At 47.3% G+C, this 18,561-nt stretch overlaps 1 protein-coding gene across 1 annotated transcript in view; it reads left to right on the plus strand.

Moving 5' to 3' along the window:
• The window catches only part of FAM169B (Protein), a 78,576-nt gene that overhangs the window by 15,058 nt on the left and 44,957 nt on the right, over nt 1-18,561 (plus strand). The window contains exons 3-4 of the mRNA XM_024982267.2: nt 10,921-11,006; nt 17,014-17,191. Of these exons, the coding sequence (XP_024838035.2) occupies nt 10,921-11,006; nt 17,014-17,191 (264 nt within the window). The remainder of the gene's footprint in view (nt 1-10,920; nt 11,007-17,013; nt 17,192-18,561) is intronic.

Raw genomic sequence — 18,561 nt, forward strand, 5'->3', positions numbered from 1 at the left:
GCCATTGTCTGGGCTGGGAGGTGCTTCTTTGAGTCATCCGAGGGTTTTACCACTACAGCTTGGGCTGTCTGCACTTCTCTCTGCTTCCCAGGCCTGAGAAATGTGCTGTGCTGGCCTGGGTGCAGCCTATGATTTTGAAGATGCCTTTCCTAGACAGACTAACTCCAGAGTGGGTTTCTTTCTGCCTCCAACGCCCTGCAGTCCATCTGGGCCTCAGCATCCAGGCACCCCCATCTCACTCCATCTTCCTTGAGTTAAAATCTCCACTCATGGAAACCAAGTTGCTGAAGGCAAGAAGCGCCTGAGACCCACAGGGAGGCTGATGCAGATACAAGGCAAACCAGATGTTCCCTTCTCCCTGGCAGAGAGGCGCCCAAGTTCACAGGGTGTGTGGGGAAGTGTTTTCCTTTAAGGAAGACATCTGTATGGAAATGGTAGCCCGAGTAATGTGATGTGACCGTTGCCATGTCAACTCGTGTATTTTTCCCCTCCCCTCAAATTATTGACCGGCCCAGTCCATGTTGCATAAAAGTCATGCAATGCCTTGGAATGTGTTTATGTGCTGTCCTCTGCCAGGACTTTTCGGCATTTTTTTTTCCTACATGTATTTTGCTTTTGGGAAGATGGCCTGTCACTTTGGTTTAACTGTGCTCTATTTTGGGGGAACTACATATTTCTTAGATTTGTAACAGGGCCGTGGTGGCTTAGATTCTGGAGGAGCAACTGAGGGAGGAGGGTGCGGGCAGCAGGGAGACCCGCCTGAAGCCCCGTCAGCTGTGATTGAAGAAGTGGGAACCAGGGGCCAGTCCGTGAACAACTGGCAATTACTGTGGGGAGGTAAGGGGTATGTGGGCTTCCCAGGTGGCACTAGTGGTAAAAAACCCACCTGCCAATGCAGGAGACATAAGAGGTGAGGATTTGATCCCTGGGTTGGGAAGACCCCCTGGAGGATGGCATGACAGCTCCCTCCAGTATTCTTGCCTGAAGAATCCCGTGGACAGAGGAGCCTGGCGGGCTACAGTCCAGGGGGTTGCAAAGAAGTGACATAGCATTCAGGCAGGGGGTGTGTGTGTTTGTCTGTGGGCTTGCATATGCACACACGTGGAAACTTCTCCCTCCCAGGCTCCTGTGATGGCGTGGGGCATGGACCTTCTCTGACTCTGCTCAGCTCGGTTTGTGTATCCCGCTGGCCACGCTGACCTCGCTGTCTCACACCTCTCCCACATCCTCAATGCCTCCTGGTGCAGCACCCACTTCCTTCTGCTCGAGCCCCACCTCCCCTGTCTCTTCTGCCTTAGGGCCAGTTTGGCTCACAGGTGGTCTTCCCTGCCCCCAGGCTTCCCCTTCCCAGCAGCGTGACTGCTGAGCTCAGCCTTGCCTCACTTCTTGGCTGGATCTTCATACCCTCCATCGTCTTCCCTGGCTCCAGCCTTAACCCGCCCCCAAATCCAGTGTGATCTTCTCAAGCAATGTTTTTGTTCTTCTTAATCTCAAAAGGGCTAATTCTTCCCACCTGGGCCCAACCTACATGTTCTCTTCGTAAACCACCACTCTGATCATGTCTATCATTGACTGGACTCCTCCAGAGACTTATTACAAAGCCTCTTACCTCTTACCTCAGCCTGGTCCGCAGGCACCTCAGCGTCGGAACCTAGTCTGGCTCATGCCTGTTCTTGGAACTCTGCCCCACTCCTTCCAGACAGCTTGCTATGGTCCGAATGTCTGTGTCACCCACCAAATTTATATGCTGAAATCCTAAACCAGGTGATAGGGTTGGGATGTGGGGCATTTGGAATGTGCTTACGTCTTGAGGGTGGGGCTCTTTCAAATGGAATTAGTGCCCTTATCAAAGAGACCCCAGAGGCCTCCCTTTCCCCTTCTGCCACGTAAGGACACAGTGAGAAGTTGGCTGTCTGTGGCCCGGAAGGCTCTCATCGGAACCTGACCATGATCTCAGACTTCCAGCCTCCACAAGTGTGAGAAGTAAACTTGTATTGTCATATATGGTGTTCTGTCACAGCTGCATGAATGGATGAAGACACGGCCCTTGAGTGGTTGCCTGATGCTGCTCACATCTGGGGTGCTGGTCATGGCCTGGTGGTCTGTCTTGCTCCTGCTGAGCAATGTCTTCTGTCCTGGGTCCCTGGTGTCAAGTGTCTGCTGAATAAATGAATAAATCACCTCCTTCCCATCTCAAAGTGCTGAACGAGGTTCACTCTGTTAAGATCTTTCCTGTTGGCCTCTCCGTGCTCATCAGTGTTTTGCCTGGCCACCTCCTCACCTCTCCTCTCATCTCTGCCTTCCCTACTCTGCCAGCCTTCTCAGGGGCTGGTCCTGACTCTGTCATCCATCTGTCTGTCTATTCTGCCCCTGGAGTATAGTGGTTAGAGCAGGTGCTCTAAAACCTGTGAGACCCAGTTCATGTCCAGTCCCAACACTGCTGTTTGCAGGCACTTGACTTTGAGTTTCCTAACCCCTCTGAGCCTCACCTGAGGGGAAAAAAACAAACAAACCAGGTGCTTGGTACGTGCTTGGACATGTGGTTCTGGAGAATATTATTACTTTAAATCAGTAACAGTATCATGTTCCTCTCCTCCTCTGAAGCATGGTGGCTGCTGATGGTCTGTAGGGTGTGGCCCCAGAGGCCTCCATGGCTGGAGGTGCTTCATGTCCCAGGTGCTGTCTCCTCCTCCAGGTTGTAGATGTCTTAAGCCAGAGTCTAACTTGCATTCCTCTGGTGGCTTTATTATGTGCTCTGTTCACAATAGCTACTCAGCATGTAGGTTGGATGACCATGTGCTTCAGAATTGTGGCCTCTGGAGGGCCCTGAACTGCTGCTCCTCTATCCTCGGTGCTGGCAGATGAGGAGGCCCAGCAAGCAGGGCCTCCATCCCCTGCCACCATCCCCTGCCAAGATCACCAATCCTTGCAGTGCTTCTCCTTGCTCCTTCAAGTCCTTCTCAGGAGAGCTCCCCACTGCCACAGGCCCCCCCCCAACCCCGCCCCGTCCCCGCCCCGTGCAAGGTGATGGGTGGCAACCAGCTCTCCCTCACCCAATTTTTAAAAGGTGATTGTTTTATTTAAAGATATTTAAATAAAAAAGGATTTAGCTCCATTAAGAAATCTTAGGCAAGGTGAAAGGTTTAAAAATCTTGGGAGCTTCTGGGCAGGTGAAAGTGTGTGCCTTGATCGGGTATGGTTGTCCTCACAAACCTTGGAGGAGGAAGCAAGGAATATGACGGTTGGCTAACGCTCCCTGATGGAAAAGGACCGAGCGCAGTGGGGAGGAACGTGTCCTCACTCACACTGGGAGGTGGCAGACAGGATGGTAGTGGTCAAGGTGGGGAAGAGAGGCAGACATTTCCCATGCAAACCGGAGCAGGAAGTTGGGCAAGAGAGCTCCCAGGAAGAAACAGGGTGTTAGAAAGAGCTTCCATTGTGTCCCTGACAAAAGCCAGCAAACAACAAGGGCTTTTCATACTTCTTTGGAATCCCAGAGCAACACTTGAAGCAGGTGGAGGAAGTCTTTGGAAATGACTGAAAAGCTTCAGACACTTTGGGTAAAGCAGTTGAGTGAAGTGAGCTCTTTCAGCAAAACTGTGTAAAGACTTGGTTAAGAGGCTGTTGAGGGCTCCATATGACAGACGGGGGACCCAAGGTGGGGCAGGGGGTGAAGGTCATGCAGCTAGTAATTGAAGAAGCTGGACTCTGAGCCCCGCCTGGCGCTGAGCCCTGTCTTCTCTCATACGAGGTCCACAGGGCCGTGTCCAAAATGCTTCCTGTTTCCTCTCTCTGTCGGCACTGGTTTATGTTTGTAGAGGTGGCGTCTGTGAAGAGTGAAAGTTACGTGTTGAGATTTATTTCTCGGCATGTGGATGTCCATTTGTCCCAGCATCGTTTGTTAGAAAGACTATCTGTGTTCTCCTGTGTTGCATTTGCTCTTCTGTCATGCGTGTGTGCTCAGTCGTGTCTAACTCTTTGCGACCCCATGAACTGCAGCCCTCCAGGCTCCTCTGTCCATGGGATTCTGCACGAAAGAATACCAGAGTTGGTTGCCAGTTCCTTCTCCAGCGCCTCTGTCAAAGTTGACCACATAGAAGTTGACTACATTCGTGTAGGTCTGTTTCTGGGCTCTACATTCTGTTGCATTGGTCTGTCTGTTCACCTGATGCTGTACTGTCTGGGTTACTGCAATCTGGAAGTTGGGTAGTGTCCATTCTCCAAGTTTATTCTCTTCTAGTATTGTCTTTTGCCTCTCTTTGTAAACCTCAGAATCATTTCAGGGAAATCCACAAAATAACTTCTTGGAATTTTCATTTGGATTGTATTGCATCTATACGTCAAGTTGGGAAGAACTGGCATTTTGATACTATTGAAGCTTCCTATTCAAGAACACAGAATATCTCTTTATTTAGTTTTTCTTTGATTTTGTTCATCAGAGTTTTGTAAATAATTTTCCTTGTATAGCTTTTATACATATTTTATTAGATTATATAAATGAAAATATTTCATTTTGTATAAGCCTAAGTATCTCATTTTTGGGGGGTGCTAATGATGAAAGTGAAAGAGGAGAGTGAAAAAGTTGGCTTAAAGCTCAACATTCAGAAAACTAAGATCATGGCATCTGGTCCCATCACTTCATGGCAAATAGATGGGGAAACAGTGGAAACAGTGTTAGACTTTATTTTTGGGGCTCCAAAATCACTGCAGATGGTGATTGCAGCCATGAAATTAAAAGACGCTTACTCCTTGGAAGGAAAGTTTTGACCAACCTAGACGGCATATTCAAAAGCAGAGACATTACTTTGCCAAAAAAGGTCCATCTAGTCAAGGCTATGGTTTTTCCAGTGGTCATGTATGAATTTGAGAGTTGGACTGTGAAGAAAACTGAGCACCGAAGAATTGATGCTTTTGAACTGTGGTGTTGGAGAAGACTCTTGAGAGTCCCTTGGATTGCAAGGAGATCCAACCAGTCCATCCTAAAGGAGACCATTTCTGGGTGTTCATTGGAAGGACTGATGCTAAAGCTGAAATTCCAATACTTTGGCCACCTCATGCGGTGAGTTGACTCATTGGAAAAGACCCTGATGCTGGGAAGGACTAGGGGCAGGAGGAGAAGGGGATGACAGAGGATGAGATGGCTGGATGGCATCACTGACTCGATGAACATGAGTTTGGGTGAACTCTGGGAGTTGGTGATGGACAGGGAGGCCTGGCATGCTGTGATTCATGGGGTCACAAAGAGTCGGACACAACTGAGTGACTGAACTGAACTGAATGTAAATGGTATTGTTTGTAATTTCAAATTCCACTTGTCCATTGCTGGCATGTAGGGAAGTGATGGGCTTCTACGCATTAGCCTTGTTTGCTGCAACCTTGCTATAATCGATGTTCGCCCCTCTGCCTCTCCCATGTTTAAGCCTCGCCCAGCACACTGCTTGAGGTGTCCTGAGTGTGGCCTTGGATTTGCATGGCTCTGTGCCTCTTCTCGAGGGTTACCCTGCCCTCCCCTGTCGTCTCTGCCTGTTCTGATGCCTTACCCGGCGATCCAGAACCTGATCTGGCCAACTTCCTGTGGATGCTTTCCCAGTTCAGTTCAGTTCAGCTGCTCAGTTGTGTCCGACTCTTTGAAACCCCATGGACTGTAGCATGCCAGGCTTCCCTGTCCATCACCAACTCCCAGAGTTTACTCAAACTCATGTCCATTGAGTCAGTGATGCCATCCAACCATCTCATCTTCTGTCATCCCCTTCTCTTCCCACCTTCAGTCTTTCCCAGCATCAGGGTCTTTTCCAATGAGTCAGTTCTTTGTATCATGTGGCCGAAGTACTGGCACTTCAGCTTCAGCATCAGTCCTTCCAATGAATATCCAGGACTGATTTCCTTTAGGATGGACTGGTTGGATCTCCTTGCTGTCCAAGGGACTCTCAAGAGTCTTCGCCAACACTGCAGTTCAAAAGCGTCAATTCTTTGGTGCTCAGCTTTCTTTATAGTCCAACTCTCACATCCATACATGCCTACTGGAAAAACCATAGCTTTGACTAGATGGACCTTTGTTGGCAAAGTAATGTCTCTGCTTTTTAATATGCTGTCTAGGTTGATCATAGCTTTCCTTCCAAGGAGCAAGTGTCTTCTAATTTCCCAGCCCTTCAGCAGAACTGACACCTCCTCTGGGTCCTCTGGACTCTGGCTCCCAGCTTGATTCCAGCGTCTATCACATCCTGCTCCATATTGCAGCAGCTTGTTTAACTCTCTCTTCTCTGCAGGCTACTGACTCCCAGGGGCAAGGATGCAGACTTACTCAGCGGCCTCTGGGGAGCTGGGCCATTTGTGCGTCCGGGAACTCAGCCCCAGCTGGTAGAATTCAGTTCATCCTGCTGAGCCTTGATGAAGCCAGGTCACTGGGAGTCAGTCAGCCTCACTGTCTTAACTTGTTTGGGAAACCTTGGGGTGTCACAGAATACAATCCATTACTGGCATCTTCTTTGTGGTCACCTGTCACTCGGGGGGAGATGGGCACTAAATCAGAGCAGTGAGGCTGGCCTGTCACCCACAGTGACCTGTCGATTGCTGACACCATGGCTCAGTCTTTTGCAGGGGTCCAGTCTCCCAGGTGCTACGTGGTGGAGAGCCAGAGGGTTCTGATCAGGATTCTATTTGTCTTTTAAAACTACAGTTGTGCGGTTTCTACTGTGCCTCTAGGAAACTGCTGGCCCCAGTGTCTCGGAAGTGATGCCCCGAGGCTGGCTCTGCGGTGGCTGCCTGTCCCCCGAGGGTCCACCTTTTGTCCTTGCTGAACTAGGAACAGCCTCTCTCCAAGGGCTCTGTCCCGTTCCCCCTGCCTGTCTCCTCTTGACTAGGTCGCAGGCTTTTCTGATCAAAAGCTGCTGTTCTTTGGAAGGCTGATTCTCTTTCAAGAGTCGTTTTGGAGACAATGCATTTTAAGCCTATTAAATTTGATCAGACGTCACCTTCATTGTTATGTATACTTAACAGCTTAAGATTAGTTTTGAAAAAAAAATTCAGTCTGTTCTGTGACAACTTGTGTGGCTAATTAATGCTCTGCAGTGCACCGTGAAACTTTGCAAGGCACCACACAAACACCAAGTCGTAACACATTTCCTGTTTGAAACTGTCTTAGTAAATCGAGCATCTGTATTACAAGTAATACACCATATTAGTAAATGGAACATCTTTTATTGATTCACCTTGTTAAGCAGGAAAAAAATCCTTATGGTTTTATAAGCCTCCTGCAAGTTCTAGTAGGTGCCATTTGGAGCATGAATTTAGTTGAATAAATGAAGGCAGATGTCAAGCATTTAATTGGCTCTTCTCTCTCTCAGTCGGCTCTATCAGTTTGAGAACTATTGTTGGAGAAGACAAAATTCACCACTGGTATGAAACTGACAGTGAATTAGATGCTATTGGGTTTTGGAAAGAAGGAACTGGCTGTGCAGAGTTAGTGCTCAATCATAGCTAATGTCATCACTTGGTCTTAAGTTCCTCCAAGAGCAGAGAGGAATAGGGAGGAAGGTGGTGGCAGCTTAACTCGATTGCTGCACAAAATTTGTTTTAAAGTCTTGAGCCTGACGTTACATGTTCAAGGGACTTTTGTTTTCTACTCTGGGTTGTTTTTTCCTTCAATTCTCCAGCTAAAGAGATTTGACGGGGAAGATGTATTTTTTTTTTTTTTTTTTATCTTGTGGTTCCTGGACCCCTGGAGGCTCAGATACCTGTCTTGAGAAGCAAGTATAGAAATGGCAATATAAGTAGGATAAAAAGATAGTGGAGGAGGACTGAACTGTGGTGCATTCAGACAGTGGAATATTTTAGCACTGAATACAGTGCTGGAAATGATTTTGAGCTGCGAAATATCTATGAAAGACATGTGTGCTCAGTCGTGTCTGACTCTTTGTGACCCCTTGGACTGTAGCCGCCCAGGCTGCTCTTGTCCATGGAATTTTTCAGGTGAGAATACTGGAGTGGGTAGCTGTGCCCTCCTCCAGGGGATCTTCCTGACCCAGGGATGGAACATGCGTGTCTTGTGTCTCCCACATTGGCAGGCAGATTCTTGACCACTAGCGCCAGCTGGTAAGTCCCATGGGAAAGTGAAAGTTGCTCAGTCATGTCTGACTCTTTGCAACCCCATGGACTATACAGTCCATGGAATTCTCCAGGCCAGAATACTGGAGTGGGTAGCTTTTCCCTTCTCCAGGGATCTTCCCAACTCAGGGATCGAAGTCAGGTCTCCCTCATTGCAGGCAGATTTTTTACCAGCTGAGCCACAAGGGAAGCCCAAGAATACTGGAGTGGGTAGCCTATCCCTTCTCCAGGGGATCTTCCCCACCCAGGAATTGAACCGGGGTCTCCTGCATTGTAGGTGGATTCTTTACCAACTGAGCAATGAGGAAAGCCCCATGAACAGACATAGAGCAAACTTAAACGCATTTCACTGTTAGTTCAGTCGATCAGTTGTGTCTGGCTCTTTGCGACCCTGTGGACTGCGGCATGCCAGGCTTCCCTGTCCATCATCAACTCCCGGAACTTACTCAAACTCATGTCCATTGAGTCAGTGATGCCATCCAACCATTTCATTCTCTGTTGTCCCCTTCTCCTCCCATCTTCAATCTTTCCCAGCATCAGGGTCTTTTCCAATGAGTCATTTCTTTGCATAAGGAAGAAACTAATCTGAAAACGCTACATACTCTATGACCTTCTGGAAAAGGCAAAACTATGGAGACAGGAAAAAGATCAGTGGTTGCCAGGGGTAGGAGGTAGTAAGAAGGGATGAGCAGGCAGAGCACAGACAGCTTTCAGGGCAATGAAAATACTCTGTGTGATATCGTAGTGATAGGTACGATCACAGGTGTGATGATACATTTGTCCAAACCCATAGAATGTACAAGAGTGAACCCTGATGGAAACGTCGGGTGATCATGAAGTGTCAGTTTAGGTCCGTCGGTTGTAACGATTGTCCCACGCTGGTGGAAGATGATGATAACAAGGGTTGTGTGTCCGGGGAGGGGGAATATGGGAAATCTCTGTTCGCTCCTCTCAATTTTGCCATGAACCTAAAACTTCTCTTTTAAAAGCACTTAACTTTCTTTTAAAAATAATTTTGTTTATTTATTTCTGGCTGTGCTGGGTCTTTGTTGCTGCAAGGGTTTTTCTCTAGTTGCGGAGAGTGGGGGCTACTCTCTCGCTGTGGTGGGCAGGCTTCTCATTGCGGTGGCTTATCCTGTTGCAGAGCATGGGCTCCCGGGCACGCAGGCTTCAGTAGCTGCAGCACGTGGGCTCCGTGGTTATGGTTCCTGGGCTTCAGAGCACAGGCTCAATAGCTATGGTGCAGGGGCTTAGTTGCCCTGCAGCATTTGGGGTCTTCCTGGATCAGGGAGCAAACCCATGTCTCCTGCATTGGCGGGCAGACTCTTCACTGCTGAGCCACCAGGGAAGCTCTAAAACTTCTCTTAAAAAACAATCTTTAAAAAAAATTGCCAGAAAGGCAGCCAAAGTGACTTTAGTGTTTTAAAATGTGATTTTTAAGCCACGAAAGGAGAGCTGCTCTGTTGGGAGATAAGAGGCGGAGGCCATGACTGGATTTGCCTTTGGAGCAGCCCCTTAGGATGGAAAGACTGGCAGGGGAGACTGGGACAGGGGACGGGTGGGGACAGACCAACGGGCATCCAGGGCTCTGGGGGGTGGATCCTGTCGGGAGGCAGCAGGTGGGATGATGGGGCCTGGTGGCTGCAGCAGAAGCAGGGAGGAACTGGCGTGTTAATTAGCAGATGCTGGGTGCCCCTACCTGCCTGGCCCTGGGCTGCGTGTTTCACATCTGATCCTCATCCGAACTTGTCAGCCACCTTGGCTGATCAGCCTGGGTAGTTCCGATGAGAAAGCTGGGGCCTGGTGAATCTGAGGGTGTTCCAGGATCACCTCTACTAAGCAGCAGGTGTTAGTCGCTCAGTCATGTCTGATTCTTTACAAATCCATGGACTGTAGCCTGCCAGGCTCCTCTGCCCGTGGTATTCTCCAGGCAAGTATACTGGAGTGGGTAACCATTCCCTTCTCCGGGGGATTTTCCTGACCCAGGGATCAAACTTGGGTCTCCTGCATTGCAGGTGGATTCTTTATTGTCTGAGCCACGAGGGAAGTCCCCATGTCCAAACTCAGAGTGGGTGGAATCAACAGGTCTCAGTGATTGTCTCAGAACGTGGGGGCAGGAGTAGGGTGGGAGAGATGTCTCTACCCTCCCTCTCATGTAGGTCCTAGCCCCAGAGTTCTCTTACCCAAAGACCCCCACCACCCCTGCACAGTTTCCCCATCTACAACTGACCCATCTTGGAAAGAGCATTAAGCTTGGAGTCCCGGGTCTGAGGGCAGGACCTGACCTCAGCCCTCCTTGCTGGTTGCCTTTCCTTCTCAGAATGTCAGTGTCTTCAGAAGAATGCAGATGTCAATTTCATTGTGAGAATGAAAGAAAAGCATGTAAAAGAAGCCAATGCCAAACCCAGCACCCAGGATAATAAGCGGTCATTCCATGCCCTTAGATAATGTTGGGTTTGCCTAAATTTGTGGAGTTACAAGTTGGGTCATATAGTTGGACTTTAAAAAAAAAAAATGTAATTCTCACCCATTGAATTTGTCGGTACTACTGTGTAGCCTCTTGCCCCCAACAGCACTGGGGTACGTCCTGTGTTGGGGTCGTTAACAGGCCATCTCTGCAGACAGCTCTGAAGCCCTTTCAGGTGAGACTGGTTGCTCTGTCCTGGTGAGTGCTCTCAGACAACTCATCCTAGAAACATCATCTCTTTTCTCACACGTAAACTTTCCTTTGCATCTTGACAGTGGCTGCAAGCTGATAAAACTGCCCCTTTGATGGCCATGTGCACCTCATCATTTTCTCTTGGCTTTCTCTTTCAGTTGTGGCTGTTTATGTGAAGCAGTCCTGGTGGGCCACTGAAGATGTACTAAGAACCTCCAATCCTTCAAGAGAAGGTCTGATGAAGGTGAGGCATTGCAAATTTAAGTGGATATTGTGATTGTAAGTGTTTGTAAAGGTCAGCATACTTATTCTCATGTTAGTAAGTTAGTCTACCCCTGTGGATTCATTTTATAGGACTGCTCTAACAAAGTGCCGGCAGACTGGGTGGTTTAAACAACAGACATGTGTTATTTCCCAGTCCCAGAGGCTGGAAGTCCAAAAGCACAGTGTTGGCGGGGCTGGTTTCTTCCAAGGCTGGTGAGGGAATCTGTTCCAGGTGTGTCTCCTAACTTGAGCTTTCCTTGGCTTCTCAGCAGTGCTCTCCCTGTATCTTCCCACCCTCAGCCCTCTGTCCCTGTCTGGCTCTGTCCAAATTCCCCCTTTCTATATGGACACCTGTCATGTTGGATTAGGGCCCACCCTAATGACCTCATCTTGATGCGGTCAAGACCCTTTTTCCAAATAAATCACATTCACAGCACTGGGGGTTAGGACTTTAATATCTTTTTGGTGGGCACTGTTCCATATATAACACCCCACCTTCAAGAAAAATAGTGTTAATGGCTATATGTAACAGATATCTGTCTATTGGTAAATCTCTCTTGCCTTCTTGAGTGGCCTCTCCTGTCTTAATTCTGAAACATTAATCCACATCATCTCTCTAGTATGTAGGGAAGTTTTATTACATTCCAGTAGATTTATTGGTACTTTTTGGAGAAGGCAATGGCACCCCACTCCAGTACTCTTGCCTGGAAAACCCCATGGATGGAGGAGCCTGGTAGGCTGCAGTCCATGGGGTCACTAAGAGTCAGACATGACTGAGCAACTTCACTTTCACTTTTCACTTTCATGCATTGGAGAAGGAAATGGCAACCCACTCCAGTGTTATTGCCTGGAGAGTCCCAGGGATGGAGAAGCCTGATAGGGCTGCCGTCTATGGGGTCGCACAGAGTCGGACGCGATTGAAGCGACTTAGCAGCAGCATGAGTTAGACACTGTGCTAGATGCTAGCCTGTGTATTACCTAGACTTTTGACAGGGATTATCTGACTTCAAAATCTTTAAGGTATTTGCTTTGTAGACAAAGAAGTTGAAGCTGAGCCACATAGCTAGTAAGTAATTTAACTGGACACAACTCTAGCCTCTCCGATGGCAGGCCTGGTGGGCTTTGAGGTGCTGTGGCTTTATAGAGACTGAGGATGGCAAGGGTAAAGTTTCCCTGTGGCTAAGGATGTTCAGCATCTTTCCATGTACTTTTTGTCCATTTTGGGGAAAGTAGCTATTAAAATCCTTGGCCTGCTTTTTAATTGGATTGACTTTTGACTGTTGAGTTGTAAGAGTTTTTCCATATTATAGATGCAAGCTCTTATTGCATATATTGTTAGCAAATATTTCTCCCCTTTCTATGGGTTATCTTTTTCAAGTATGTTTCAAGGTTATCACTTCCACCAGCTTTGTTGAGGTATAAGGTGGCACAAATGGTAAAGAAACTGCCTGCCAATACAGGAGACGTAAGAGACATGGGTTCAATCCCTGGGCTGGGAAGATCCCCTGGAGACGGGCATGGCAACTCACTCCAGTATTCTTGCCTGGAGAATCCCATGGACAGAGGAGCCTGACGGGCTACGGTCCACAGGGTCACAAAGAGTCAGACATGACTGAAGTGACTTAGCACACATACATGCAATTGACATATAACACTGTGGAAGTTTAAGGAGGGTTCAATGGTAGAGAATTGCCTGCCAAGACGTGGATTCAGTAGTTGGGTCTGGAAGATCCCCTGGAGGAGGAAATGGCAACCCACTCCAGTATTCTGGCCTGGGAAATCCCATGGAAAGAGGAGCCTGGTGGGCTACAGTCTATGGAGTCGCAAAAGAGTCATATACGACTTAGCGAGTAAAGAACAAGTTTAAGGTGCTCAGTCTTGCTTTGATACACTGATACACTGCAAAATGATGACCACCACAGTGTTAGTTAAACCTGCATCACATCACCTAATTGCCATTTCTTTTTGTGTGGTGACCTATGCTCTTGGCAACTTTCAAGTATATAATTACAGGTATCATTAGCTACAATCAGCATGCTGTGTATTAGACCCCCAGAACTTGTCCATCTTATTATTGGAAGTTTGAACCTACTGATCATCTTTCCCTTTTCCCCACGCCCAGACCCTGGCAACCACCACTTGGCCTCTGTTGCTGTGAGGTTGGCCGTTTAATGTTACATGTATAGGTGAGGCCACACACTGTTTGTTTTCCCCCTTATTTCATTCAGCACCATGCCCTCAAGTTCCATCCATATTGTCACAAATGGCAGACGTTTTCAGGTCTGTTTTTAATTGATTTGATAGATATTATTTTGAAAAGGGCTTTCTTCCAGTAAATTAATGGTGGCTGGAGGTTCAGCAAATAAGCATGATGTACTCAGTGAGGCTGCCTGACATAGCTGTGTGTGTCACTGGCCATAGATGAAGCAGGTGGCATGAGTGACTGGGTGCTCTAAATTCTAGGAAGAGTCTGGTTTGCTCTTTAAATATACATACATACATACATATATATATAGTTTTTTTTTTTCCCAGAGCAAGAGTGGTAACTTCCTTTGTGTATCAATTCTAAATTTAGACCAGGAAAGCCCTCACATTTTCTGAAAATGTGGCTAATGCTGTGAACAGAAACTGAGTGTTAATTCCACTTAATGAACCAGGTTGTAAAGATCTGTCTGCCCCATCTGTGTGTGGGGATAGTTTTCCTCTCAATTTATAGAACACGGGGTCTTGACTTCTTTCCTTTTAATTGCATTCTATTTCTTAGCCAGCTCTTCACAAATTACCAAACCAAACTGAAACCCAGCTTCCTTAGTGTTCTTTCTGTGAACATCATTAGTGGCCCTAATTGAGGGATTAGAACTGGATCTTAGTTTTTTTGTTTTCAGAAGTGTCTCTAAGTCAGAATCACATGTCACACATTCCCTCCCACCCCCATAATGAAATTGGACAAATTAAGTGCATTTTCTTTTTTTCCTTTTTTCTCCTGCCAGGTTTTGATTGGTTATTTCCCTTCTGCCAGATGCAATCTGTTTTTCTCTTCTGGCTTTCCTCTGAACTTTTTGGTTTTATAAGTTGAAAAATATAACCTCCCACATCACACGCGTCGGGTTTCGTGATGAACTAGTTATTCTTAAAGTCAGAACTTGATTTGGCTGCTACTGTCTGAAATACAAAATTGGGGTGGCTTCTCAGAGTTAAGCTGGTGCAGCTTTTGCAAATCTTTTTCTCATCTAAGATTTGGCTCCAGATGAAGGTGAAATAGTTTGCATTCTGGGCCAATTAATAAGTTTATTGGGACTAAGCACTTCATGCCATTTGTTAGAGGGCCGCAAGCTGATTTATTTTTATTACTGAAGCATCTGAAAAACATACAAGTGTTTGAGAGACCACTGAGGCAGTCTTCTCCCTTGACTTGTGGAAGAAACAAACTGAAACGAACTGTGAGTTGCTGAAGCTCTCCCAGCAAATCTAAGTCGAGAAGCCACAACCACAAATGATGATGATGATGATAAATACTTAAGGGTCAAGTATTAAATATAAAGGGCTTCCCTGGTGGCTCAGCAGTAAAAGAATCTGTCCGCAATCCAGGAGACTCAGGTTCGATCCCTGAGTAGGGAAGATCCTCTGGAGAAGGAAATGGAAACCCACTCCAGTAATCTTGCCTGGAGAATCCCATGGACAGAGCCTGGTGGGTTACAGTCCATAGTGTCACAAAGAGTTGGACATGACTGAAGCGACTGAGCACAGCACACATTAAATATAAAACCAAGCATCATATTTATGTCAAACTTACGGACTTCGCATGTGGCACAGTGGTAAAGAAAATGCCTGCAATGCAGGAGAAGTGAGTTCAATCCCAGGGTCAGGAAGATCCCCTGAAGGAGGGCATGGCAACCCACTCCAGTATTCTTGCCTGGAAAATCCTATGGAGAGAGGAGCCTGGTGAGCTACAGTCCAGGGGGCTGCAAAGAGTCGGACACAACTGAGCATGCACGCAGCAGCAGTTCCCTCTCCCAGAGCCCTAATGGATGAAAATGCAGAAGGGAGCAGCCTTCTGGGCTGCAGCAGGTCCACTGGCCTGGGGCTCAGAAGTCCTGGTCTGGGGTTTCAGACCTGGCCTGCCTTTGGCAGAGCCCTCATCCAACTGTCTTAAGTCCTCTTGTGAACGAGGCAGTGAAATCAACAAATGTAACTGCTTACCCTCTTTGAGCTTCAGTTTCCTCACCTGTAAACCAGGATTTCCCTCGTGGCTGGTAAGAATCAAATGGTAGCATGTGGGTGGCAGTCTCAGCCCAGGCATTAATAATACTCTTGCTGATTTCATCGTGGTGCATACGAAGGGGTGATAAACACCCAGGCCCTTAGGCTGTCATATGGGAATGTTGTTGGAGTAAAATCTAATAATACTGTCATTGTGTCACTGGCTGTTTTTACCTCAAGTGCCACATTTTAGCGGAGAAGGCAATGGCACCCCACTCCAGTACTCTTGCCTGGAAAATCCCATGGACAGATGAGCCTGGTGGACTGCAGTCTATGGGGTCGCTAGGAGTCGGACACGACTGAAGTGACTTAGCAGCAGCAGCAGCAGCCACATTTTAGTGGTTTCTTGTAGTTGTTCAGAGGGCTGAATTTATACTGTATCTGGGCTCAGTCACATAGAATGGGGATTGATTAGTTATGTCTGCTGTGGGTGCAGGAGGCCTTCCTTTGTACCACCTGTGCCAGGCGTGAAATTAAGACGCTTGTTCTTTGGAAGAAAAGCTATATCTAACCTAGACAGCATATTAAAAAGCAGAGACATTACTTTGCCAACAAAGGTCCATATAGTCAAAGCTATGGTTTTTCCAGTAGTCATGTATGGATGTGAGAGTTGGACCATAAAGAAGGCTGAGTGCCAAAGAATTGATGCTTTTGAGCTGAGGAGTTGGATAAGACTATTGAGATCCCTTGGACTGCAAGGAGATCCAACCAGTCCATCCTAAAGAAAGTCAACCCTGAATATCCATTAGAAGGACTGATGCTGAAGCTGAAGCTCCAATACTTTGGCCACCTGATACAAAGAACTGACTCATTAGGAAAGACCCTGATGCTGGGAAAGATTGAAGGCAGGAGAAGAAGGGGACGACAGAGGATGAGATGGTTGGATGGCATCACCGACTCAACGGACATGAGTTTGAGCAACCTCTTGGAGTTGGTGATGGACAGGGAAGCCTGGCATGCTGCAGTTGCTGGGACATGACCGAGCAACTGAACTGTGCCAGCCGTGAGCTATATGAATGCAGCGAATGCTGAAAGGCAGGAACAGGAAGTCATTTTGACTTGTTAACGATGAAGCCCTTTTGTGGGCCTGATCTTGACCACAGTACAGTTCCTCAATTGTCGTGACATTGCAATGGGTGAGAGATGGTTCCATATGTAGCCTTAGGATGGGCTGGGCCTCGAGTTCCAGTAACTCTGTGGGGTTGAGACACTGGTATGTGCTCAAAATCTGTCACAAGTCATTGAAAATCAGTTGATCTTGGTGTAGCAACTGCACACCAGTAATGACCCTCTATTATTTACCTTCCTTCCAAGCGTCAGAATTCTGGAGCTGTTGTTAAAGATATGGCAGATTGGGTTTCTCTCTGGACACATCCAGTGTTTCTGCTGAAATGGCTTGCCTGGAAGTCACCTCCTGTTTCACTGATATGTGACTGATTATTCTCTGTCCCCTCACACGCCACATCTGTGGCCCTGGAGACCAAGGGGGCCTTTCTGGCCCTCCTCCCTGCTCCTGGAGGCCAGGGTGGGTGTGAAAGGCCAGGGTTGAGAAAACCTCCATGAGAAACTGTGATCCCCAGTTTTGATCTCAAGCACGAGAAGAATTGCGTGGTGGGGGAGCCCACACCTGGCCCCCGGCATGTGGGTTGATTCCAAGCATCGAATTTATTGTGTCTGACTTTCCCTACTTGTCTCACTTAGATGTTCTTTTTGTTTTTCCTTCAAAGGTTCAGTCATTTGGGGAAAGGATTGTGCTTTTCATTCTGAACGTCGTTATTTTTGGAAGACTAGAAAGGAATTTGGATGATGATGACATGTTTTTTTTACCTCACTCTGTGAAGGAGGAGGCTAAGATTCTGTGGCGAGATGGAGCAGCTGTTGGATTTTACACAACCAAAAGGAAAGGTGAGGACCGTGTGGCCACGTGGGGCCACAACCCCTTCAGGCTTTCGGGGAGGCTCCGGGTGCCTGCCTGCTCGGAGGACGCCCTGAGCACAGACGTTCCTTGGAGAGAATCTTCTGGCGCGAGAAGTGTCACTAGTTCAGCTGTCATGTAAATAAGCCCGAGGTATGGATTTCGTTTTCACCACGTTTCTCGTTTTACTGGCAAAGAGGAGGAAGATCCATTAGGGCCCTTGGGTTCCCAGATAGTGCCACGTCCCCTGTAAGATGGTTGTTGCCGTTAATGGTTGTAAAATGACTTTGCAAGCACAATGCTATTCCTTTCTTTAATGTTACCAGTTTGCTGTCAGGAAAAACACCATCGCTAATAGCTGACATGTGGTGCAAAGGCACACTGGATGCCAAGATTTATAGACATTACCTCAGAAAACAGGGAGGTCGGCCACGATAGCGAGGTTAGGGTAAAGTCCTGGGACTTATTTTTAGGGGAGGTGAGGAGCAGGGTGTGTGAAACTTGTGCTATTTTGTCTAAGGGATCACGCTCTTCTTTAACATTGCTTTCTTTAATAGTTTCTTTGAAAGTTCTGTCAACATCTCTGACTCAGCTGGTCAAGCCCTATTGTTTAATTCTTACAAAGTTCTGGATTTTAGCAAAAACAAAATTTCCAAGTACATCACCACAGATATGCTATTGTCTTAGTTAAGTGTTTTTCCCTGGGGATACAAAAGCTACTATTGTGGTTTTGAGCTGCGTTCACATGGGTATCTGTTCCACGTGTCCAGGATGGAATAGATTGGCCTTTCTCACTTTTTCCCTTCCCTCGGTGTGGTGTGAGACAACTTGTGTCTCACACAAACCAGTCGTGTAGGTCATTATTTGTCAGAGTCAGTCATCGAGGCAGAGGCACTGTGTCTGTCAGCTCCTGGGGCATTGAGAGCCGTTTGTCCTTCGATTTTGATGTCCTGCTTCACTCCTTGGGTGGCCGTGTTCTTTAGACATTCATTTATAAACCAAGGGATCTGGAGAATCCTCAAAGAGGAAGTATTTTGGTAATTCCTCTTTCTCAGGCGACCCATTTGTTGTCATCTTCTACCAAATGGCTTGTCTTCAGTTTGTGGCAAAATCCTTTGTGCTATAAATGTCCTACTAACAGTAACAAAAACTGTTAATAGATTTGGACTTGATGTGTGAGCCACGGTTTAGGGGCAGAAAGAGCTTGGCCTTGGTCTTGTCCAGTGCGGCTGTTGCTGCTGGTCTCCATGATATCCCAGACTTTGTTCCAAGAGAATCAAGCAGAGGTTGGGTGTGATGTCTCATTCATCTCAAGACAGACCCAGAACTATAGCAGGGAAGGAGGATATTAAGCTGTTGA

The sequence above is a fragment of the Bos taurus genome, chromosome 21 (assembly GCF_002263795.3).
Source record: "Bos taurus isolate L1 Dominette 01449 registration number 42190680 breed Hereford chromosome 21, ARS-UCD2.0, whole genome shotgun sequence".
Taxonomy (NCBI): domain Eukaryota; kingdom Metazoa; phylum Chordata; class Mammalia; order Artiodactyla; family Bovidae; genus Bos; species Bos taurus.